Raw genomic sequence first — 26,841 nt, forward strand, 5'->3', positions numbered from 1 at the left:
GTTATAAGCATTTAAAAAATGAACCTAATTTTACTGTGGAGCTGTGGAAAGTTCTGCAATCTCCCAAACATGTCATCATTAGGTTAAAAACTCATCTCAGCAAAACAGTATTTATGCTTCCATTTTATTGTTTTTAAGAATTGAACTGCCACCTCAGTAGTCTTAAGAGCAATTAATGAAACATACATACATTTAGACTTATGTCCGTTATAGATAGCTTCAAAGGCTTCCCTGAAATGCACTGGGATTCACAACTTTTTCCTTAAGAACAGTAATCCTGTTAATTGTCTACCCACCCACCCTCATTCAAACAATCAGCTGATGAATTCAAGTCTAACATTTAAAATTCTGTCTATTACAAGACACTCATCTGACCTGCCTCCCAGTATAACACGTATTAACATAACTAAAATTGTCATTTACACCTACAAGAATTCTCATAATGTGGGATTTTTTTCATGATACTGATTTTTTTGGTCCAAAATACAGGCTAGGATGGTTTCTTACCATGTCCAACCTCAGTAAATCTCAATACAAGAGCTTCTCATAAACAGTTAAGAAGCTCTTACATGAATCTGGCTATTTTCTAATTACATGAAACAAAGTTATTTGGATTGTAACAGTTAATATTTAAATAGCTCCTAAACAGGGATATGAAAAGGAATCAAGTTTGCACCAATCCAAGTACCTACAGTAATATAACAGAAACACTCACCACCATGTCACACTATTTCACTCCCATGCTTATAGTAACAAAAGTTTCTCAGTAGAAATAGTGCATGAGCAAACCAGACTCTCACTGCTATACGTGGGGGAAAAAAATCACTTGCTCAAGAAAGGCTGCATTAGTTATTTTTGGCCAGCCAAGGCTGAAATGCCCATTTATATTATTTCTTACTTCTGTGCTAATAAGTTCAGAAATCATTTTGCATCTGATCGTCCAACATGAGACTGTTCCTGTACCTGACAAAATAAAATGGTGAATTACCAATCAGTACTTGTCAAAAACCAATGTTCTAAATTTATATACTACACACTATCTAATAAATGCTATCTGCATACTACACACCATGTTTATATTATGCACCATTTTAAGGAGGGAAGAAAAGCTTCATAAGGGTTTAGTCAATTCAAAGGATATATAATAATATCCTAAGAATGCTGACTTATACATAGGAAAGCTGTATAAACTGAGTGGTTATCTTCAGTGGACTCTAACAAGCCCCTATAATGCAAACACTGACTCCAAAGGCACCTTACATGGCACTGAAATTCACAATCTAATAATTACTTTTCTTCTGTCCAATTCAAAATTATCAGGTTGTCCTCACTATTGATTCTGTGCTACAATGTTAGAATGCTTTACAAAAGGAGGAGGAGGAGGAAATAATTAAGTTTTAAAATTTCAACTTAGAGGAAAAACTCACCACAGCAATGAAACCTGAGTAAATGCTAGGTTGTGGTTTTATAAGAAACACCCTTTGCTAATACATCAGTCAAATTCCTCCACAGCACTCAAGTTGCAGTTTAAAACCCCATAAACAAGAACACACTAAAACACAGAATCAAACTACTATGAAGAAATGCGGATTTAAATAAAGTCTAGTCAGTCCTAAACATGTAGGTTAAGACAGTGAACACAGAACACACTTCATCCAAATAACACCGTTCCAGCAATCCTATAAAGTGACATAATTTAAGAGTAAGTGTGATGGATCATGTGATTCTAACCACTCAGGAGAAAAGCATCAATGAGGACAGCATCTCATCCACAGCTTAGAGCCTGTAAAGCCAGTCATTTTCAAAATGATTAGAATGCCTTGGGGCATGTCAAACTACACCATTACAGGAATTCTGATGTATTCTGGCACTCCTGAGGCAGTTCAAAGACAAAAATGAATCCAAGTACATAATTACTACCCCTTGAAATTTCAGTGCCTAAAATGTGAAGTAATTCCCTATCATGTAACAGTCTGCCTGGTAACAATTCTAGTAGATTTTTATTTTTAGGACTTTAACTTTGGAAAATTAGTGGTAAAACATATGGTTTTAAAAAAAAATTATGCGGTTGTACTTAAATTCACATAAAAACAGCATTTTTTACAACCATCTTGAAATTTAATCCTTTTACATAGGTTAACAAAATGCATCACAAGAAAAACTAAACATTGGGTTTAATAAAAGCAGTATTTTTGAAAATGGAACAGTGAAAAATTTGTAAATTTTATACAAATGGTCATTTCTGGGTCAATTTACCACACCAAAGTAACAGCTGCTAAGATACATGTGTGCTCAACTGAGCCACTTACCTGCACTACAGTATAGTATTTGAAAGCAATCCTAAGGTCAAGATTTAAAACCATTTTAAGGGTTAAGACTGTGTTTTATAGCCACTTCAAAAGAGGTATTTTTCCTTCCCCCAACAGTCAAAAGCTAAATTAAAAGATTGACTAATTTAATCATTTTCCTTGTCATAGCTTCAGTTCAAAACACTATGATCACTGGTAATATGGTCTGTATCTTGTTTGATCTGGATGATGTGGTCCAGGTAGTGGGGTTTGAGAAGGCGGGCCCTGCATTCGTGGAGGTGGTGGTGGCCCTCTTGGCGCAGGCCATATACCAGGACTCATTCCTCCTGGTTGTGTAAATGGAGGGCTCAGAGTTCCTTGATCTTCAGTAAACTGGGGTAAAGAGTTAGGATTGTAATGGTGAGGAGGGGGTGCAGTTACAGGTGGACCACCATGCTGAGGTGGGGGGGGTCCTGGAGGAGGATGATTCATATAAGGTGGCATCTGGGCAATAATATGTCCAGGGGGAGGGGTTATTGGTGGTGGAGCAGAGGTCATTGGTGGAGGTGGAGCTTGGCTATACACCAAGTGAGGAGTACCTGCAGCCTGGGGAGGATGTGGCATTGGATGGCTTATTGGTGGTGGAGGAGGTGGGGGTGGTGCATAATGTTGCTGTGGAGGCATAATATGATGAGGGTGCGATACCACTGGTTGGCCCTGATATTCAGGATGATGGTGAGCTGGTGCTGGGGCAGGAGGTGGTGGTTCTCTAGCACCTGAACTTGAGTCATCCTGAATAGGGACAGTTATTAAATTGCTGTGTTTTCTTGTTGAAATACGAAAGGTTTCCTGACTGACTGAACGAGGTGGAGGTGGAGCCATAGACAATTCTGCTGGAGGAGCACGAATATCCTCATGTGGCTGATTATAGTGCTCATGTGGCACATGCTGCAAAGGAGGTGGTGGCATCATGATGTGCTGCTTTGGAGGAATATGGCTTAGATGATGCTTGTCTGGTGGCATTATGAAACGATCGGGGATTTCAGTTGGTGGTGGGGCAATAGGAGGATGAACATTCTCAAGTGAAGCACGGGTAACTGGCTTTCCAGCTCTCATATGGCGATGGTTGATATGAGCTTGTAAGTCTCTCTGAGACAGATATGTTCTCTTGCAACCTTGAACAATGCTACACATGAAGAGAGAGCCTCGTGTACACTGCTCAATCCGCTGCACAGGATCACTACAGCTGAACAGGAAGGGAAAAAGTTGATTAACTAAAATCAGATACAAAACAGCACATTTATTTTAAACATTTTGCTTACTTTAAAAATGTTACACATTTGCAAAAGTTAAAAAAATATTTAATTACTGTTAGTGAACCTTTAATCTTCCCTATTTGTCTCACACATTAATCATCAATATTTCTACCAACCTGAGAATATTTTTTTACCTCAAAACTCTGAATTGTACCACCAAAGAGAATGACTTAAGAGACCTATTTTCCCAAACTTAGAACTCATTAATTTTTTTTAACTATACTATGATCTGTATTCAAGAATGGTAAGGGATCTGTCATTCACAACTACGGAACTCAAAGTTCAGTTGTCTCTTTGCCCACCCTCAGTGGAGAGCTAGAGCTCTTGATGCTAGTGTGCTTCTCAGTTGTGGCCATTGTGTATTCCTTGCTTTTCCGCCATCTAATTCACTATACACTCAAAAACATCTCCATGTTAGATAGGTTGAAGTCTTCCTGTCTTTTGGATGATGCTTAAAAGCAGTAGTATATACTATTTATACTAATTCTGGTTGCTAACTTTACTTCCTGAACTGGGTCTGAACAGGTTTCTCTCTAAACAGCTAAGGATTACATAGGTGAGGTGCACACTAGAACACATTTAGTTACTTAAAAACTAAATTTTGCTTTTAAATATTAATATTAGAACATCTATGTAAAAGAGAAAATCTTTTAATGTTCACTACATGTAATGTTTCATCACATTTTCAAGCATATTTGCTATGTAATTTTAAAATGAATGGACACCGGGTTGGGAAGTAGGCATTAGAGAAAACAACCAACAAAGGCTATAATACATACTTCCAATTAGAATTAGAATTCTATAGAATCATTCCTTTTAACACAGCATATATTTTATAATCTGTAACTTTAAAAATCCAATGAACTACGCCAAGAAAATCAGTTGTCATTGGGTCATAACAAATCATCCCTTTATATCCTAGCAACATCCATTTCCTACACCATAATGGGGAAATCTTTCCTTATACCTTCATTAGCAATTACTAATACTGCTTGGGGTACTTTCAAGTATGGGTTTAGAGAAAAACTGGGATGCTACAAGTTAACCCAAGGCTCCATTTTTCTCAAGGCTTCCTTATCAGAGGTTCTAAATTAATATAAATTCCATTTTATTCTAGAGCCATCCCCAAATAGACATTGTGCTGCATAACTTCAAGTCTATCATAATGTCATATCACTCAAGACATATTTGTTTTGTATATAGTAAGAACTTATACAGGCATAGTGTTTATTATATGCCAGATTCTACTGTTCCATCTATCTATCCATTCATCCTCTTTTAGTCTTAAAAATAACCCACCCAGGGAGCTTATAGACATAAAATCCAGCTTATATCACATAGCTAATAAATAGCAACACAGGGACTTGAACTCAAGCATTCTAATCCTGAGGCCAGTGAGACAGCTCTACAGGTAAAGTGCTTGCTAAGCAAGCCTGCTAATCCAAGTTCTTTCCCCAGAACATATGTAAAGTTGGAAGCAGAGAACTGACTCCACAAAGTTGCCTTCTGACCCTTACACATGCTTATACCTCCATACATTATTCACATACAATTAGTAATTTTAAAAAATGTTAATTCTGATTTTGGAAAGAGACTGTTCTCAATCACCAACCATACTATACATGCTTCCGTGCCCCATTCAAACAAACAAAAACAATGGTTCTAGTTTCCAACACCATTCCTATGGTGCCAAAGAGATTTCATCATTTTAGCTACTCTGAATAACAAACAATGGTTAGCTCCATCTTACAGAGAAGTCTAAAACCAACTCAGCCCGCACATCTGCATCCTTGTCTATTTCCATCACTCTATAACCTTTAAACCACCACTACTATTAGATAATTTAAAGACAACCATATCTTACCCTGGGCACATCTTATCTCCTTTTTTTTCATGTAAAATAGCACAGTCATAGCAAAAGACATGCTTGCATGGAATCTGTAGACAAAAATACCATAGTTAGGCATCCTAGAACAACTTAGAATATTTCAATAATAGTACCATCATCTACAGATAGAAGGCATACAGGAAATATTTAAATGAGGACTTATGATTACATACCAGTAGCAGTTAACAATTAATTCATTAGATTTTTTTTTTTTTTTTTTTTTTTTTTTTTTGAGGCAAAGTTTCTCTGTGTAGCCATGGCTGTCCTGGAACTCACTCTGTAGACCAAGCTAGCCTCAAACTCAAGAGATCTGCCTGTCTCTGCCTCCTGAGTGCTGGGATTAAAGATGTGCACCAATGCCTGGCTTAATCACAAGTTTTCTGAAAATGTTTTAAAAACTTTGGCTCTTTTCCCAATAAGTAAATATGTGCACATCTACTAATGCTTTACTCTGTATTTCTGGAGACAGGATTTCACGTGTACCTCAGGTTGGCCTTAAACTCTGATGTATCTGAGGCAGGCCTTGATCTTATCATCCTTCTGCCTCAACCTTCAGAGTGCTAGGATTACAGGATTAGTCCTCTTGCCTGGCACCTGCTTGTATTTTCAGATAGATATGTGAACCTATCGATGTTGACTAGAGTCCCTGCAAGTTGAAAGCTCCTGAGAAAGAACACTAAATGTGTTTTATCTTAGAGTGTTTCTCCTGAAGCTATCCAAAAAAAGTAAAGTATAACTACATTAAATTCATTGTGTTATAAAACTTCTCAGCCTTTTTGTACATATTATGTTTTAAAATTAGTTATAAAAAATAGTAAGCTATACTTTATTTGTACTTACCATTCTTCCATAGACTTTAATAGGCAATCCACATTTGTCACAGAAATGAACTGGCGTATCATCCTTTTCACCTAAGATGTTTATCTGTTGAAATGATAATTAAAATTTCCTCTTAAAGCAATTCTGAAAATTGTACTCATCAATTTCACACAGTGAAATGATTAGAATTTTATAATAGTTGTTACTACAAACAGAAATAAAAGCTGCTTAGTGTAACTCTGCTTGTTTTCCTTCTTAAATAGTGGCTGTTGATTTTACTTGGTTTACTGAAAATCACCTTAAATTATTTTTGGAGATGTAGAAACAAGCAAGTGGCCTTATGTGTGCTAAAAGTTACAGACACACTAAAAATTCATACTATCAATGCTTAATTTTTCATTTTTAGTTATACCTTAAAATCCCAAAAAAGGTGTCCTGGAAATCTTCGCTGATTTCCAAAGAGTTCGCCTCCTTTACAGTCATACCGCTGTTCTTCATTGTAATCAAATCCTTCTGAGAGAAAAAAATTATGTTACATTTTTCCAACTTCAAATTTCATTTTTAAAGTATATTTACATGACAAAATAGACCTATTTACTGAAAAACATTTCTGATGATCTAAGAACATAAATATCAAAACTAGTTTAAAATGCCAGCTGATCCTGGTGATCATCTAGTCCATCTCTAGTATTTTACAGAGGACAATATACACTGGATATGGAAACCACCATAGAAGCTTAGTGGCAGGGCCAAGAACAGACTTGTAAGAGTCTCTTATTCAATGCTCTTATCAACTCCCCACACTGTCTCTATTATAAAACCTCACCAATTACCACCATCATGTTTACTGCACAAATTTTAAAGATAGTATCATCATCTATTCTAAACCACCTACAAAAGTGGTACCAGGCTACAAGAGACTGATTTGATTGCCAAAGGACATAATGAATTCTGCAGCCTTTTTATGACTTCCCACTCAAAGTGAGAATGGCTTCAGAAATAACAGATGAAGACATTTGATCTTTTTAGCTAAAGCCTCTCCCTAGTCAACAACCCAAACCGCAGGAGGTAAAATACTTACTTACCAGTATCCGTTCCTTTGGAACATATATATCATGTAACAGGACACTAGGAAGATCAAATGGTCTGACTATCTCTAGTCTAATTAAAAAGTTGATGGCAAGCCTCTCAAGCAAAATAACATAAACCAATGAACAGTCTAATGGGAGGTCCAGTACCATCCAATTACCCAAGTAAAGCTAAGAAGACAAAAATACCACCAGGCGTTGGTGGCACACACCTTTAATCCTAGCACTTGGGAGGCAGAGGCAGGTACATCTCTGAGTTCGAGGCTGGTCTACAGAGAATGTTCTAGGCCAGTCACAGTTACACAGAGAAATCCTGTCTCATAAAACAAACAAAAACAAAAACAAAAAGATAAAAATATCTAAGGTGCCAAGGTTCTCATGACTCTTTTTGGCTCTAGAACTGGTAAACAGAGTAGCCAAAGCACAAATATTTTGTGCACAGCTACTAGTGTGTACACATAGATCCACACACAGAAAGTCAAGCCAGTTTTTAAAGCTGACATAGCACTATTTTTACTTCCAAGACAGGATTTCCCTGTGTAGCACTGGCTGTCCTGGAACTCGCTCTGTAGACCATGCTGTCCTTGAACTCACAGAGATCCACCTGCCTCTGCCTCCCAAGTGCTGGGATTAAAGGCATGTACCACCATTACCCAGCTGCACTACACTTTTTAATTAATCCCAACAAAACTATATAGTTCAAAGTCATGAAGTTCTTATCAGTGACAACTGAGTGCCCCTAAGCTCTCATATGACACATTTAAACTTCATAAAACCTGGGGTCATTAAAATTCAAGCTAAGGAAAATCAACATGTCAAACCCAGAAATTATTGAGGTCAGCGGTCGAGGGAAACGTAGCACACATGACTACTTTTCAGAGTGGCACAAGCTGTTCTCTTATCATTAAGCATGTATTTACAGTTATCACACCTGTATCTGAAACTCCATTTTGATCAGTTTTAGAAAAAGGGAGTATTTTTTAAATTCAAAATTCAAAAATTATCTTTTCAGTTTGCTCTTTTATGAGAGCAATAGCAGTTCCCTATAAAAGGGGCTGTATGGCTTTGGGATGAGGGTGAAATGCCTATAGGAAAATGCTGTGGAACAATCTTTGTATACAGTAAATATGTGTTGCTTTCATTGTTAATAAAAAGCTATTGGCTCATAGCTAGGCAGGATTTGGGGGCAGGGAGAATGCTGGAAGAAGGGCAGAGTCAGAGGAGTTGCCAGCCAGGCAGAAAGGAAGCAGAACATGCAGGAGATAAAAGCCACGAGCCTCAGAACAGCACGTAGATTAATAGAAATGGGTTAATTTAAGTTGTAAGAGCTAGTTAGTAATAAGCCTGAGCTATCGGCTGAGCTTTTATAATTAATAATAAGTCTCTGAGTGGTTATTTGGGAGCCAACAGTCCCAACGAAAATCTCCGCCTACAGGAAGAAGTGTAGAAAGGGGAATTTGGCTTTTTTTTTCTTTTTTTGCACTTTGATCATAAAAAAGTATATTATATGTAGTTAAAAAATAATTTACAAAAGGCCAACATGGGTGGGGAAGCCTAGATTACACCAGTGCAGCAGCCACGTCAACTGCTGTACTCGGCCTTTGCTTAGTTGAACATATCCCAACTCACTACAGTAATTTGTAACATTTTAACTTCAACTCTACTACTTTAGTATACAGTAAAGATATGTTATAAAGTACAACGAAAGCAGTTTGGTTCTGAAAAGAACAGAATTTAGGAGTAAGACAAGTCCTCCTAGAATTTGAATGCATGCTAACAGCAATATTTCCATTCTGGAAGGAAAAACAGATTACCCAATATTTGGGGAGCTAGTGAACTCTTTTGGATAAAAATTTAAAAAGCAAGACTTCATTAAAAAAAAAATCCATAAATGTTCTAAAACATGGGTCAATAAACTGTTGCTACAAACAGTTACATAGTACAAATTTTAGGCTTTCTAGGTCATATCAATCTACTCTATTTTGCCATGATAGTGAGAAAGCAGCCATAGACTATTAATACTCAACTGAATGGTAACTTTCCTTTTTTTTTTTTTTAAAGGAATCAAATTTGACTCATAGGCCAGTTTGTTGACTTCTAATAAATGAGAAGACAGGAAAGTGAAAGAGCAAACTCAACTGACTACTTAGAATGTTCAAATTCTTTACAGTAATATTTTATACATAAAACTCAAAAGATAAATGAACTACAGACATTTAACATTGCCACTTTTACAAAGAACAAAAAACACTTTCTCAAAAGCTAAGAGAAAGGCACCAATCAAAACCAGATGATGGAACACAGACAAGAAATGGCTAATACTGCAAAAAGGCACCCATACACTTAAGTTTCTGTCATGGGCACAGTGGCTCTTGCCTGTAACAACAGCACTCACAAGGCTGAGGCAGCAAAACTGCTCAAGTTCAAGGACAAAAGCCCTGCCTCAAAAAAATGTTTGTTAATAATAAGAAATATTGATGTGAGTATAAACCAACAAACCCTTTCTGAAGAGTAATTTAGCAGGATCTGATAAATTCTAAAATGTACAAGTCAAGTCTTTAAATTTTTTTTTAATTTGTTGTGGACATGATATGGGGACATAGGTTTGCACAGTATGCCAGTGAAGGTCAGAAAACAACTTCTGGACGTCAGTTCTCACCTTCCTCTTTTATATTAGTTCTAGGGATGGACATAAGTCACCATGCTTATGTGGCAATTGCCCTTATTCACTAATCTTGCCATCCCCCAAGTCAAGTTTTTAATGTTCATACTACAATAGTTACAGTCAAACAAATAACTAGAAAAAAGTTAAAACACCTGAGACTATTCATTTGTTTGAGACAGGGTCTGGCATCAAACTACAATCCTCTTGCCTCAGCTTCCTTCGTCTGGGATTAAAGGCATGGACCATCACTACCGATCTTACTTAAAAAAAAATCTTAACAAACATTAGCTTTGGAGAGGGCTATACAAACAAATTTTACTTTTAATGTAATGCTCTCTGCAATATTCATTAGATTCTTTGGAAAGGTCATAAGGGGGTTTATAAAGGGAGAAAAAAAGATTAGAAAATAGTGTGTAAGGTTAAGGTTAAAATTTTAAAATAGGTTTAAGTAAATAAAATCAAATAGATTAATTGGTGCACTCAGATAAAACAACACAACTGTTAAACATCTTAGTTTAAACAAGTTACCTTCATCACCTGGTGGGGCCTTTGCAGGCATCCTGCTAATATTCCTTTGAGTTCGAGGTGCAGGTTTAACTTTGTTGGCTTGTTTGGAGATGAGTTTTATAGGAATTCTTCTGCGAACATCAAGACCACCCAAGGATCCAGAACTATTAGTGCCTTGTAACTCATTGTCTATATGAATGGAAAAAAGAAGTTGTAATTTCTTTTACTTTTCTTCTTGAAAAGTGTTCTACAAGTATAAAGATAAAATCAACATCAAACAATAAATTAAAGATCTTGGTTATGATTTTAAATACCAGACTGACCTAAGTGTAACTCTGCTAATGTTCTTCATTTGAGATAAACCTTTAAAGCAATGATTTTGGTTACCCTTTTTTGAGACATGGAACCATTTCAAAAGTTGATAAAAGTTAAAGAATCTTTATCACTTTCTAGAACTTTGAACAATAAAAATTCCCATATAATTCCACAGTATAGTTTACAGAAACAAAATATGCATGAAGGAGCTGGAGAGATGGTTCAGCAGTTAAGAGTACTAGCTGTTCTTCCAGAGGACCCAGATTCAATTCCTAACACCCACAGAGCAGCTCATAACTGCCTGAAACTCCAGTTAAGGGATCTGACATACTCATACAAATGTACATACAATAAATAAAATAAAAATGCAAGGAAAGAAACCTCTGACACAAATTTTAATAGATTTTTTAATTATAAAGGAGAAAAAACAAAATGTGTCTAATAATTAAACATGCAAAGTGGCCACTCAATAAACTTAGTAATAGACAAATAATAAAATTAGAAATCCAATATTCAATCTGATATCTGATATGTATTTGAAAATTGTTTTAATTTTGGTGTGTGTGCACGTGGGCATGTGCCTGTGAGTGCAGTTGGAGCCACAGTGGACATGTGCAGATCAGAAGACAACTGTGGGAGTTGGTTCTCCCTTCCTACCACTTGAGGCCCAGATGTTGAATTCCAGTCCTTCACAGGTCTTTCTTTACCTGCTAAGTCGTCTTGCTGGTCTATGTGCTGGTTTTAAACAGGTAATTATTCCTTTAAGCATAACATTTTTTTCTAAAAAGTATTCAAGGGATCTACAAAATTATACCATTTAATAGAACACATAGTGCATTACTTATGTTGTAACATTTCTAGAGACGTGGGTAACTGACATCCTCAGCTAAGAAGTCAACACTGTGATGGAAAACTGTATTTAGACTTAGGTCTCAACAACTGAAACTTTCTGGTCTTTAAAAATCTTATCATCTATGGAATAAAAAAGAATTCTTGTCCATGAATAATAGGTACGTTATTTCACAGGACTGACTCATATAAAACTTTACTTTTTCAAGTACATAAAGATATGTAACACAAAATATTCAATTTTACTTTAAGACAAAAAGGGAAATGCTTAAAAATAGGAAATGCAAATGTAACTTTTAAACTGTACTGTTTCAAACACAAATAAATGAACAGAATTCCTGCAAGAATTACAATCAAAACTTACAGCCAAACTGTCCACATTAAATTTGGTAAAGCCAAATGTAATTCAAAATGGGTTTCAATGATTAAACATTTGTCTACTTTCTACTCTTGTAACAGGGAACACCTCTTAAAATTTTTCATGGAAAGGGGATTACATGAATAGCTACAATCTTGAATAAAATAAACCCAATTTGATCAACCTTCAAGACTGCACTAAAATGGAATGTCTGTTCATATATTTCAACAGTCTTCACTGCATTTGTTCATTCATATAGAAGTACCTACCAGTTGTAGAGATATGACAGATGACCTTTTTTCCCTTGCATGAAAACTAAGTTGTTGCCCTTCGGATATCTTAGTGATGTTACCTTAGTGAATGAAAATAGAACACTTTATCTGCATCTTTCAACTACCTCACACAACTGAGTTCTCCATTACTTGAACAGCCAGCCTAGCCCTTTCAAGAGCCTGCTGTACGTGTGTGTGTGTGTGTGTGTGTGTGTGTGTGTGTGTGTGTGTGTGTGTATAAAATTTTTATTTCATGTGCATTCGTGTTTTGTCTGTGTGAAGGAGTCTGATCCCCTTGAAAATAGAGGCAGTTAGGAGCTGCTATCTGGATGCTGGGAACTGAACCTGGGTCTTGTGGAAGAGCAGCCAGTGCTCTTAACTGCTGAGCCATCTCTCTAGTCGAGTCTGCTCTCTTTTGTTTTTGAGACAAGGTTTCTCTGTGTAGCCCTGGCTGCCCTGGAACTCTTTGTAGAGCCTGCTGTTTCTTAAAGCTACTGTTTGCTTCACAGATTTCAAGTGACAACATTCTGGGGCTTTTTTAAAAATAAAAACGTAACATACACGTTGTTGAATATATATAGTATCAAAACAACAACACACAATAATTAAGAAATGTCTGGATATTACATAAGGGATAAAAAGAATAACTGGCCATTTAATGTGAATCTACCTTTAAATGTGGTAACACTTCATTATATCGTTTCAAAAACAATACACTGGCTGCTCTTCCAGAGGACCTAGGTTCGATTCCCAGCACCCAGCATGGCAGCTTACAACTGTCTGTAACTCTAATTCCAGGAAATCTGATACTCTCAACACAGACATCCGTGCAGGCAAAACACCAATGTACATAAGAAAAAAGAAAAAAAAGGGAAAAGATTTTAAAAAAAAAGAGCCAAGGTATTGGTAGAAACTGTCTGAAGTACTGAAGATCCTGAGTTCAGGTCACCAGCATCCACCTCCCAAAAAAGAATGAAATAGCATTTTACAAAATTTGTGTTACTTTTACCTAAGTGCTAACTAACTCTCATAATGACCAAAGAATGAATCAAGTGTAGGTAGGGTCTTATTGACCTGAGCACTTCTGTGACCTGGGAGCATGTGGACAGGGCTGCCCTTGGAGGAGTTTCAGGGGCATCACCTTTCTCTGCTTCCCTCCACCCCTGAGGGCCTTGGGTTTGCCTGGCTTCCTCTGTGCTCACAGCCCAGTGCTGACACTTCTGCAATCCAGAGAAACACTAAATAAAGCAACACTTGTTTGCAGAGAAAAAGAGAGGCAGGAAGGGAGAGAGGGAGGCAGGGAAGGAGGGAGGGAGGGAGGGAGATTGATTTATGGAGTTGTTTTGTTTTGTTTTGTTTTCTGACAAAATTCTATTTCAATACTTCCATTTACAAGACGTCTTGATCCTTTGACATTAAAATCATTATTCTGGGCTGGAGAGATGGCTCAGCGGTTAATTGGCCATCTAATGTGAATCTACCTTTAAATGTGGTAATAGTTTCAAACCAATACACTGGCTGCTCTTCCAGAGGACCAGGGTTCGATTCCCAGCACCTACATGGCAGCTCACAAGGGTCTATAACTCAAGTTCCAGTGGATCCAACTTCCTCACAAAGACATGCAGGTCAAACACTAATGCATATACAAATTTTTTTTTTTTTTTTTGGTTTTTCGAGACAGGGTTTCTCTGTGTAGCTTTGCGCCTTTCCTGGAACTCACTTGGTAGTCCAGGCTGGCCTCGAACTCACAGAGATCCGCCTGGCTCTGCCTCCCGAGTGCTGGGATTAAAGGCGTGCGCCACCACCGCCCGGCGCATATACAAATTTTAAAAAATTAAAATATTATTCTGAGAAGTCTATTCAGTCAGGAAATCATCAAATAACTAGCTAACTGGCATTTCTGGATTTGCCAAAGGCTCTGTGATTCAAATAGTTTTCAAATTTGTATTTATATGAGTCTTGTGAAAGTTTGAGTCTTTTGCTTAGTTTAATTTTTTTCCCTCAAAATGTGCAGCAATCAACACTAAGACATTAAGATGACTGTCTCATAAGTAATTTAAAACTGATTTAAGCAGAAATTTTTTTTAAAAAAATCTAGCTAGCTTATAATTAGTGATTATTTTCTGTTAGAATGATTTCTATCTCCCCAGGCAACCTTTCATTAACAACTTAGAAACTGGGATATTTTATATATGCAGTACCAAGATGCTCTAATGAGAAACTCAGTTTTTCTCATTTTTCTCATATATTTCCACAAACCAATCCATTAGCAGCTGTTGGATTCTCCACCAAAATATTTGAAATTGCCCATTGTCTGTGCTCCGCCTCAAGTTTTCCCCCCACAGCCTTGCTGGGGATTGAACTAGGGACCTGTGTTAGCTAGGTAGGTGTTCTATCACTGAGCTACCCTTTCACTAAACGGAGCCTCCCTCTGGGCCACTGCAACCATCACCTATTTATTTACTCCTGTTCTTCCTCTCCTACACCATTCTCCATAGAAGAGCTGGGATCATTTTTAAAATATTATGCTCCTAGTTTTATTCAATTGCTTCGTAACCACTTAAAATTCAACCCTTTACCATGATTCTCAAATTCACGAACAAGGTAACTTGTGTTTTCCTTCCCTTCTCAACTGAGGGCTCTCCCTCTTGCTAACTAGACCACAGATATTTGGCCTTCTCTACATCTTACCATTCCAAAAACACCTTTCCCTGGCACTCTCTGAAATTTCTACTCCATAAGCACCTATTTTCTTAAAGTACTCACCACAATCTGTAGGCGGTTTTTAAAAAAGAAACCAACCTGCCTGCCCCTTTTGATAGAATGTAAACTCGAAGGCAAGGACGCAGTCCTATTGTTTACCAGCTCATCATTCTATCTCCAAGCCTACGAGTATCTGCAGGCAATTATATAATTAAGTAGTTATTTGAGGGCATCTCTGTCAACTCTTAAAAGAAAAAGCCTTTTCCTCCTGCTTGTCGGAAGCACTCAAAGCCAAGTGCACTCATTCAATAACTAAGAACAAGAAAACGAAGCCCACAGAAATAAACTTTGAAGCCACTATTACTTGGAATATGCGATGGAAATGTCTTGATCTTAAATTTGTTTGTATTTGTCCAAAAGATGCGAAAGGGCAAGGCCAAAGGGCGGGGGCATGCTTTGGGTTTAGAAAAGATGCTCTGCTTAAAACTTCGAAAACTATATCTGACTCTTCTCTAGCCTCTAGTCCGTGAAAACCCGAAGAGACAATAACCACAGAGGGTGACCACTGCAGCAGCTACCCGAAGCTGGGAGGCAGCAGGAAGTCTCCAACCCACTCTCTCTCAGCGTCCGGACGCTTCTCCAATTCCGAAAGTGGGATCCACCCGCTTATTTCCCCAGCACAAAGTGCAGAGCAACCGGAATGAGAAGGAAAAAAAGAAAAAAGAAAAAAAGAACTGGCACTCTCCCGTTCCCAACAAGCCTGCGCGGAGCAGTGTCCGCAAAGCGAGTTCAGCAGCACCGCAGAAGCAGTTCTGCCGGTCTCGAGGATGGAGGCACCGCTCTGAAAGGTAGGCCGGGGAGCAGGAGGCCCAGCCCGGGACCGGGTCTGTAAGCTTGCTTCCGCTCCGCCACGTCCAGGCGCAGTGGGGCAAGAGTAGCCCCTTGTGCCCGCTGGGAGACCAGTCCCACACGAACCAAGGGGGCACGAAACCAGGACCCCCGCTGCCTCCGCCTCCTTACCAGTGTGATCCATGATTCGGCTCGCAGGGCACAGTGGGAGCGGAAGTGAGTCGCTCCAGAGTCGCATCGAGCGCGTGCGCTCTACCTTCCGGAGCCCAAAGGCGGAAGTGCGCTCGGGTCGCTTGCATGGGCTTCCCTCCCTCGCCGCCGCTGCTGCCCGACTCCGGTGAGGGAGTCAGCCATAGCCAGAACTGAGGCAGAAAGAGTAGGGGCGCGAGGACTTCGGTGTCGAGACTGCTAATGCTCCCTGGAGGAGGCAGCCTTCAGCAGTATGAAGGACACCTATTGCTGTTGGAAAGCAATAGGAACCAGAGGGAAGCGCGGCGGGCACGCCGCCCGCCCCGAGGCGCGAGGCCTTCTGGGATTTGTAGTCAGCCGATGCCGGCCGGCCGGCCCAGAGCGCAGGCTCAGCCGTTGGGCTGGTCCCACCCCGGCAGGCGGAGTAACGGTTTAGAATGCCCCCTGAATCCGCCGCTGGGTGTAAGAAAGTGTAAACACGCGGGCTCCGTAGGTGCCCGAGGGAAGCTGAGACAGCGGGGCTCTCCGTCCGGGAGAGAGGCAAGGTTCTCATTGTCTAATCATGCTTTGTCCTGACGAGTCCCAACACCCACCCGGCAGGCGGGTTTTCCCTGACTCCTACCGAAGTTTCTCAGCTGAAACGCGTGTAGAATGCCGCGAACCCCTGCTAAAACTGAAGGGAATACCAGGAGGTCCCTGTCCGACGGGGACGTTGAACAATGGTGTGCAGATAGGGTGAAGGAATGAAGATGGGGACTAGGGATTGGAGATTGGGGAGCGTTAAGGCTTGGCCGGGAGGGAGAAGTGAGAAAGGACAGGCCCGGACCGAGGAAGAGAGAGTTACCACAACAGTCAGTACCTAGTTCCAGTTCTTGGTCCCTGGGGTCTGTGGTTGCTGTTTTCATCTTGCTCAGCCAAAACAAAAGAAAGTGTCAAAGGGGGTTGCTGTGGATCTTCAGAGCATCCCCACCTCGCAGATTTGGCTCAATTAGGTCTTCTGCCTTCTCCAGCCCTTTACACTTGAAGCTCACAGATGAGTAGAAAGGAGCATAATTAGTGGAAAACATCAGCCCAGGAGTCAAGGGATTTGGGCTCTATGGTCGTCCCTTGGTGACGACATCGTTACCTTGGGTTGTTCACGCTTTCAGTGCCAGAGTTCCTAGTTCAATAAAATATTATATTGGCCTCTTATAATGTTTTCACGGTACTCGATTCCAAATAAAGTATGTGTAGCAATGTGTCCTCTGTGTTGCATAGTAACAGCTGTGACTAACACTGTCGAGATCATATGTAAGTGTACCGTGTTATTTAGTGATTGTCTTAATTGTGGTCTTTTTAAAGACTCCAACTCATTGCGGCTTTACAAACAAGGTTGTAGGTACACTCACAACTAAGGACATTTCTGAAACAATGCCTATTTTTTGTTAAACTACTGAGTGGTCTTCAGGATGCTTTCAGTTGCTGGTATTATTGGGGAGTGAAGAAGTGTTAGATACATGAAGCTTAACCTTTCTCTGATGTTGGTGTTCTGTATTATTCAGGTCAGTCTAAGGAAGAGAGTCACTCCAGCATGTTTTATGGCTTTGCAACAGCAGGAAGGTCAACTTCTGATAAACTGACTGCCTCCTGGCTTCACAGAATCCTCTTTATTGTTACACAAAAGGCACCTTTAGCTAATCAAAAGCCTCTATTGTTACACAAAAAGCACTTTTAGCAAATCAGTTTCCCAATACCAAAACCTTTTATCTGGAATTGTTTGAAGGAATTATTTCCTAAGCAATTCTCAACCACACAAAACTTCCTGGTTTGCCAGGTAGTCTGGAGACTTAAGTTATGCAAAAAGCTCTGAAATTCCTTCTATAGAGCAACTCAGATAACAGTCACTATTTACAAAAGGTTACTTTAGAGCCCAGGTGCTATTACTCCAGAATTCATGGCAGATACAATGGGTCTGTTTAATCTTTCACTACACTCTTGATAGTTCTCTAAATACAGTGCTGATGTGGTATTTTTGGGACCAATGGCTAATTGTGGTGCTGGCCTTCAGACTTCCTTAATTTCACAACTACCTGTTGCTCTTCTCACCTCAGTCCCCTAAACTTCTCCAACTCATGGACACCACCACCCCCACCCCCACCACCCACCTCCACCCCCAGCCCCCAGCTTCTCTTACCTATATAACCCAGCTATTTCAGCCTTGCCCCTTTCTCCTCTCATGGCTAGGTCCAACCTGCTGGCCATATTTAGTCTACTATTTTCTCGCCCTGCTCTGCACTCCTTCAGATGCCTCTGGCTGTACTCTCATATCTGGAAAAAAAAAAACAACTCCCCTCAACTTTGGAGGGGTCATGTCCTCACTTTATATCTCTGGTGCCTAAACCCTCACTTTGTACAAGAACTTTTAGAGTTGCCTGAGAGGTGTTTTTACCAAGGAAATGTTTTTACCCTCCCCCATCAAACTTCAGATTGATGAAAATATAGAATAATAATAATGTCTAGTGCTGCTAGAGGATTAGAATTAAACAGGGCTTTGAAATTATATTAAGACTTTGATAGTTTTATCAGTATTTTATGGTGTATCATTAGGAAAATTTATTGGGGTGTCCAAGTATGGTGGAACATGCTTGTAATCCTAGCCCTTGGGAGGCTGAGACAGGAGCATTGCAAGTTTGAAGGCAACCTGGGTTACGTAGAAAATTTGCTAAAGGCTCACTGTAGTAAAATTCTGGACTCGTACTTGATTTGGCCTGTCACTTCCATACACTGCCTCAGCGTCTGTACTTACTGTAGTTGCCATACTTTCATCAATGCAGTAGCAGTGTGACAAAATGGTCTCTTAATTTGTGAGTTAGATTGTACATAGACTTATATGGTACTTTTTATTTTCATTTTTATTAGCTGTACAAACTAATGTGTTTTCCTGTGACATTTCCATTCCTTTATAATGTACTTTGACCATACTTACCCCTTCTATTATAATTTCTTTTTCCAGTTCCCCCTTCCACCTTCCCAGTAGTTCCTCTTTTATTTCCATGTCCCTACATTCCACTATGTGATACTTATCTTTATGAGACTGGTTTTCATTTAACATGATTTCCAGTTTCATCCATTTTCCTGTAAATTACATAACTTTGTTTTTGTTTATAATTGAATAGTATTCCATGTGTAAATGTACTACATTTCTTTAATCACCCATCTGTTGTTGGACACCTAGGCTGTGTTGGCCAGTGAATATAGATGTGCAAATATCTGTGTAGTAAGATGACTGATTCTTCTAGGCATTGTCCCAGAAGTGATATAGCTAGGTCATGTGGGAATTCTGTTGTTTTTTTTTTTGAGGAACCTCCATACTGTTTCTCATAGTGGCTCTATTTTACATTCCAAACAGTGATGTATAAGTTTCCTCCCCTCCCCACATTTGTTGCTTCTTGTTTTCTTGATACCCATTCTGAGTGGGGAAATTTTCTCTTCTCTAGTAGCTAAAGATTTTCGACATTTTTTATGTATATTTTGAACATTTTATTGTATTTACGTGCATGAGTGTATTGCCTGCACATATTGTTGGTTATGCCACGGCGCTGCCCCTCGTGGCTGGTCGCCGCCTGTGGCGGCCCTGCCCACAGAGGAGCATGCTGATTAAAAGAATCATAGCCATGGTTACCTTTGTAGAGCTTTATTGGGGGGGGAGACAGAGAAAGACAGAGAGAGAGAGAGAGAGAGACAGACAGACAGACAGACAGACAAGGGGGGAGAGAGGAAGAGAGGGGGACCGACGGGGGGAAGGAGTGCAAAGGAGAAGGAACAGAGAGCCCACAGAGGGCTCACCCGCTTTTTAGGCTGGGAAGCCGGCGAAGGCTGATGACGTAATTAAGGACGTAAATAAGGACCAAATCCTTACATCCCAGACTTTACCTTATTATAAAAAAAGCAGGTAGATGGGACTAGGGGTGTCATTCCTCTCAAAAACTGCTTCCAGCTGACTTTTGGACGTTGGTTGGCTCTTGGGGGAATGGAGAAGGGGAGTCTTCCGAGGTAGACAGGCGTTGTGGGATGCTGTCTGTCATCCATTTTCTCTGGAGACATGTATCCCTCTTGGCTGTGGCTGGGAACTTTCTGTTTGACACGATGCTGGTGACACAGAAAAAAACTTAGAGAGATAAAAGAATCATTATTTTATGTTGACATTTATCTGAGGTAGATCCGGCCTGTCCCTATGGATTTTGAAACACGTTAAGCTTTATCAGAGACAGTTATTTTAAAGTACTTGTTTCCTTTACTGGTTCAGCATCTAGGAGACAGGTGATCAATTGTTAAAAGCATCTCATAGTAATAGATGTTTACATTAAAGTCTTTTTGTAGCGCCCAGACGCTTTTGGGTCTGGGGGTGTAAATACCTTTTAGCTGTTAGTTTCTTATTTGATGATCTCTGGACTCTGGTTCTGTAGTGGTCCTGTACCATTAGCTGAACAGTGAGTTAGAACAGGGAACTGGGAAGTGAAAAGCTTGTGGTACATGAGAATTTTTTTTTTTTTTTTAATTAGGGACAAGGCAAAGATCAGGGCCCTGTCTGTATGCACGTGAGAAACACAGGCAGTGGATCTGGAGTGAAGCAATGAGCTCTTATTTTAGGTGGAAATCTTTTTTCATTAAGTAACTCTGAAAGTGCAATTAAATCTGGTGAGGTAGTACCCGACAATAAAGGAGAGGTGCCATCCCAAAACTCCCAGGACTGAGTCAGTGGCTCTGGTGTCCAGAAGGAAAGAATCGGATCGCTTCCCTGCTGCGTTCTGGGTTCCCTGCCATGTCTGTAGCCAAGCCTAGGTCTGCTGGAGGTCTTAGCTTGATGTACCCGTGCATCTTGGCACCTGGGGGCAGTCAGCTGACTCTCTGTCTTTCTAGGTGGCACTTTTAACAAGGCTGTCGATGGCCTGGCAGGGCATTCGCTAGCCTGTGGCCTTTTCCTCACTTAAAATAGGGACCCAACAGCTTTTGGGAGTCAGCGAGTGCCAGCACTTGGCAATTTTGTTTTCGGACTTTTATCTTTTCCCTGGCACACCTTAAATGCCACAGATGACTCTTTTGCCTGTGGGGCCAGGAGCCTTGCTCTCCAGATGCTTAAGTTTTAGTCGGGGAGGTCTGGGGAACAAGAGACAGATTTTACTCTATGTCCTGAATTTTTTTTTTTTCCTGCTGATTGATGGCTTAAGGACAGCTTTTGGAAGATCTGCCAGTAGGCAGACTATAAACCGATACTTTCCGGAAGACTTGTCTGAGGCTATAAGCTGATTTTTTTTGGCTTAAGAGCCATCCTGACTACTGTAAACTTGCAGACCCGTCTGTGCTTCTCAAGGCAGTTTGAGAATGAGTGGGTGGAGTTAAGGTGAGTTAGGACAAGTCCTAGAAGCTGCCCAAGCCTGCCCATTTGAGCCCGCCCACTGCCGGCGGAAGTCAGACAGAAAAGGTTGCACGTGGAGACGCATAAGTGGGGAAGGAGAAGGGTTTCAGAACTTTAGCAGAAAGCTTGGAGATAAAGTAATTCTTATTTGCCCGTTCTCTGGCAGAAGTTCCCGCGACTGTTATGCGGCCAGATTTATGCTGTTATGAGGCCAGGTTTACCGGTGCCCACCCCTATCCACCAATATATCCTCTACCAATATATCCGCCCTTTTGTCCCATGGCTGTAGCCGAGAGAAAAAAAATAAAAAAATTAAAATAACAAACCGGGATCAGACTACAATCTTGGGCGTCCCCAAAGAGTGGAGAGAGATCCATGAACCAGCTCAACTTCACCATCCTCTTTGTCAAGGAATGCGAAGGGCTGCAGCTGCACTGCAGTTGGTCCACCCGGTAGACCAAGACAGCATTTACTTTCTCGTCAGAAACGAAAATGTTCTAGTGCCGTTGCTAGTGCAGCTCAAGGACAACCCCCGGGGTGTCCGTCGCAAAGAATATAGCTCAGACTACAGCCGCGAGAACAGCGGACTTACTTTGGTGAAGAATCATGGCGGTGGTGTGGGGGTCCAGCGGAGGCGGCAAGGGACACGCGCGCGCTCGTGGTCTCGCTGGATGGGGGAAGAGGCGGCAAACAGCAGCAGTCAGCAGGTCCTCGGTGTTCGGTGGTGTATCCAAGTCTGAATGGCACCAATGTTGGTTATGCCACGGCGCTGCCCCTCATGGCTGGTCGCCGCCTGCGGCGGCCCTGCCCACAGAGGAGCGTGCTGATTAAAAGAATCTTAGCCATGGTTACCTTTTTAGAGCTTTATTGGGGGGGACAGAGAGAGAGAGAGAGGAAGAGAGGGGGACCGACGGCGGGAAGGAGCGCAAAGGAGAGGGGACAGAGAGCCCACAGAGGACTCACCTGCTTTTTAGGCTGGGAAGCCAGCGAAGGCTGATTAAGGGCATAAATAAGGACCAAATCCTTACACATATGTCTATGCACCATGTACATGCAGTATCCTTGGAGGCCAGAAGAGGGCATAAGATCTTCTGAGACTGGAGTTACAGACAATTGTGAGCTACCACATGGATACTGGTAATCAAACCGAGGTCCTCTGTAAAAGACTTAATGCTCTTACCTGCTGAACCAGCTCTTTAGCTCCCTCTGTGTTTATTAACCATTTGAAAAGTTTGTATTTAGTTCATTTGCCTACTTACTGTTTGTTGTCTTTTTTTTTTTTTTTTTTTTTTTGGTTTTTCGAGACAGGGTTTCTCTGTGTAGCTTTGTGCCTATCCTGGAACTCACTTGGTAGCCCAGGCTGGCCTCGAACTCACAGAGATCCGCCTGGCTCTGCCTCCCGAGTGCTGGGATTAAAGGCGTGCGCCACCACCGCCCGGCTCTGTTTGTTGTCTTAATGTACGTTTGTTTCACTTTATGTGTTCTGGATAACAGCCCCCTTGTTATCAGATTAGTTACAGAGATTGGAGTCTCTTGACTCAGATGATTGTTTTCTTTGCTATGCGGCTTTTTACTTTAAGCAATCCCATTTGTCAATTCTTACTATCATTTCATGATCTATTGGAATCCTATTCAGAAAGTTGTTGCCTGTATCTGTATTTTCCTATAATCATTTCAAGGATTCCGGTTTTAAGATTTAAAGCTTGGAGTTGATTTTGAGCTGATTTTTATTTTCCTCCACATGTACCATGGCACACAGGCACAAATAAACATAAAAGAAAAAACTTAAAAAGAGTCAACATTAATATTTATATAGAACAGTGCTGACCCAAAGTTTATAAATGTGAGAAGTCATTTTAATGGACAGCCTAAAGCAACTAGTGCATGTGCTTTGTTTGAGTGTGTGTACATACACACCCATACATAATAGTTTTGATGTTTTGATTTGATTTGCTCTTTTGAGACAGGGTCTTTCCCTGTAGCCCATACTGGAATCAAACTTGACAATTACCCTGCCTTTTATCTCAAATGCAGAGATATAGTCATGTCCCAATGGGCTTAGCTTAAAGTGTGTATTTTCTTGTTACTGCCAGACCACTAGCCTCTGAATCATAAGCTAATGATTGCCAAGATACTTTGTTAGCCTTAAGTGGTGTTACCTGCATTCAGGGATGCTACTGAGGACTGAGGCTGAGAGTTGTTAAACTTTGTAGAGTGACTTAAGCTAAGTCACGTAAAATGTGTGGCTTACGTAAGAGACAGTGATCAGCTTGACTTGTACTGGTGATCCCATATTTGAGAGCTAAAAAATATAAATATAGGGAACCTTGAAAAAAAGTTGTAAAATTAAATTTTTAGACTAAAAAAAAGACCTGTAACAAATATAAATGACACAATCTAGCAAGATACATTAAAAAACAACAACAACAACAACAAAAAAAAACATTCTTACATTGGGAAAAATGTGCCTGATAGGACAGTGGACCAAGAGGCCAGAGATCCCAGTGACAGTCCCAGTCAAGGCAAGTATGAATTAACTGTAAGGAAAGAATTGATCTTAACCAGACCTGGGGCTACTTAGGAGGCTGAGGCAGGAGGGGACACAAATTCAATGCCTTCTTGGACAATTTAATGAGACCTCAACATAAGAAAATTTAAAGGTCTGATGATATAGCTCATACACACACACACACACACACACACACACACACACACACACACACAGAATACTTGTTTAACACATACAAAGCTCTAGATTCAGTTCTCAGTATTGAAGAGGAAAACAATGCTCTTTTTTGTGGCACCTCCTAGGTGGTTGGCTATGTCAAGATGAAGCTGAATATCTCCTTCCCAGTCACTGGCTGTCAGAAACTCGTTGAAGTGGATGAAGAATGAAAGATTAGTATGTTCTGTGAGAAGCACCTAGCCACGGAAGTAGCTACTGATTCTCTGGGTAAAGAGTGGAAGGGTTATGTGGTTCGAATCAGTGGTAGGAATGACAAACAAGGTTTTCCCATAAAGGAAGATTTCCTGATCCACGGCAGAGTGCACCTGCTGTTAAATAAGAGGCTAAGAATTATAGACCAAAGAGAACTGGAAAGAAGTAAAATCTGTTTGCAGATGTATCGTGGATGCCAATGGTTATTGTAAAAAAAAAAAAAAAAAAAAAAAAAAAAAAAAAAAAAAAAAAAAAGAGAGAGAGAAAGAAAAAGATGTTCCTAGGTTGACAGATCTACTGTGCCTTGTCAATTTAGCCCTAAAAGGGCCAGCAGAATCTGAAAGCTTTTCAGTCTCACTAAAGAAACTGATGTCTGCCAATATGTTGTCAGAAAGCCCTTAAAGAAGCTAAAAGGTTGTATTAGGGTTCTCTATAGTAACAGAATCTACAGAATTAATCTTGGGGGATTTACTAGAATGACTTATAGGTTGTGGTCCAGCTAATCCAACAATGGCTGGCTGTGAATGAAAAGTCCAGGAATCCAGTAGTTGTTCAGTCCATGAGCCTGGACATCTCAGCCGGTTGTCAATATATGCTGGAATCCCAAAGAAGTAGACTTAAATGCCAGTCAGAGAATGCTTGTGAGGATTGAGCAAGCAGGCAGAGAACAAAAGCTTCCCTCTCCCATGTCCTTATATAGGCTTCCAGCAGAAGATGTGGCCCAGGTTAAGAGTTAGGTTTTCCTAGCCCTGAAGATCTAGACTAAAGGTATGTCTTCCTACCTCAAGGATCTGGATTAGAAGTGGATCTTCCCACTTCAAATTAAGCAAAAATCTCTCACAGATATGGCATTCTATTTTTGGGTTTTAATAAATTCCAGATGTAGTCAAGTTGACAATCAAGAATAGCCATCAAAGAAGCCCAGAACCAAAGCACCCACATGCCCTGCAATACAAATACTGAAACATTACTCTGAAGAGGGGCTGCAGGGGAGTGGAATGTACTGGCTAAATATATGCCTTATCAGATCATGGAAGCCAATCACAGGAAAATTATAAAGGGGAAAAATAGCATGTATTAATTTTTCACTAATTATCTAATATTTCAAGTTGCAAGTAGTTTAAAATATAATGCTTATAGAACAAACACTAGTCACATAAAGAAAAATGTACTAAATATCATTTTATTGTAATAATTTGAATAAATTGATATTAGAAAAATTTTCATTGTCATTATTTACATATATTCTTACACATTTATATGCATAACAATTACAGACCATTCTCACTCCCAACCTCACACATCTTTCTACCATTCCTGTCCATCCCCCTGCTCTCTACAAATCTCTAACATTCATGTCCATGTATTTTGTTTGTGACCCATTGGGTTTAACCAGGGTTGTCTCTGTGACCATGGACTTGGAGCTGTGGGTCTGATGGGTTCAGCAGTACATACACACAGCTGAAGATGATTAATTCTTCCTTTCCCAGAATCTATCACTCTCCAGCAGTTCAGTAGTAAAAGGTAAGACCTCATGAGCCCCTCCCCATTCCATGACTGATTGTAGACAGGACTAATCTTGTCTGAACCCAATGTAAGTAACCACTATGGCTATATCATCTAGAGAATAGCATTTCACAGCCCTCACCCTGTCTCCAGCTCTTACATAATTCTCACCCCTTCTGCAAATTTGCTGAGACTTAGAATGGGTAGTGTAAATATCTTGCTTAGGCCTAAGTCCACAACCATGACTTATTCTCAGCATTTTGGGCAGCCATGGGTCTCTGCATTCATTGTCATTTATTGTGAGGAGAGGGTTCTCTGATTAAGGCTGAGAGTAGCTTTTATCTATAGGTATAAACACATATTTAGAATGTAATTTAATGCTATGTCAGTTTCCTTAAGTGACAATACTAAGTTCCTCCTCTGAGCCTGTGACCTCTACAGGCCTGAGTCATTAGTGGGTTTTATAGTGCCAGGCATGGGTTACTCCCTTCCCTTGTGAAGCAGGCCTCAAATACAATCAGAAGGCAGTTGGTTACCTAAACAACAGTCATTCCACTATTTCACAGTTAAGTAAAAGCCCTGCAGGTTGGTGTTTTAGTTCATACAGTTCCCTGTGGTCCTCCCACCCCCCTATCCCCCCCCCCCCCATCCCCTAGAGGCCAGCACAGCTCCCACCTAGCACTTTGAAAGCTAGCTAGCAGGGAGGAGGTTTCCAATTCAGTTCCATATTGTGTTTTTCATATCTTGCAATCAAGATGTGTGATGTCTTCTGCAATATGATCTTGTGGGCAACCAAGAGGACTAACAGGAGCCTGTATTGTAACTCTCTTCAATGTCTCTTTTGTATTTTTTATTTGGGTTACAAGATAGTGGTATTCCATATGGTTTCTTTATAT

At 40.2% G+C, this 26,841-nt stretch overlaps 1 protein-coding gene across 5 annotated transcripts; it reads right to left on the bottom strand.

Annotated features, from left to right (window-relative positions):
- Positions 1–107: 107 nt before the first annotated feature.
- On the bottom strand, positions 108–16,419 carry Cbll1 (Cbl proto-oncogene like 1). Of its 5 annotated transcripts, none has more exons than XM_052738273.1 (6): positions 16,089–16,419; positions 10,602–10,760; positions 6,724–6,821; positions 6,333–6,416; positions 5,469–5,542; positions 108–3,534 (listed from the first exon to the last, which is right to left on the bottom strand). In XM_052738273.1, exons 1-6 carry the CDS (start codon positions 16,153–16,155, stop codon positions 2,499–2,501), a joined length of 1,518 nt encoding a protein of 505 aa, XP_052594233.1. In that variant the 5' UTR covers positions 16,156–16,419; the 3' UTR covers positions 108–2,498. The 5 variants fall into 5 exon arrangements, with proteins under 5 accessions (XP_052594233.1, XP_052594232.1, XP_052594231.1 ...); XM_052738272.1 differs by having other exon boundaries at positions 6,724–6,824; XM_052738271.1 differs by having other exon boundaries at positions 10,593–10,760.
- Between the last annotated feature and the right edge of the window lie 10,422 nt (positions 16,420–26,841).

This window comes from Peromyscus californicus, unplaced genomic scaffold, assembly GCF_007827085.1.
Source record: "Peromyscus californicus insignis strain IS unplaced genomic scaffold, ASM782708v3 Scaffold_15__1_contigs__length_86483966, whole genome shotgun sequence".
Taxonomy (NCBI): Eukaryota; Metazoa; Chordata; class Mammalia; order Rodentia; family Cricetidae; genus Peromyscus; species Peromyscus californicus.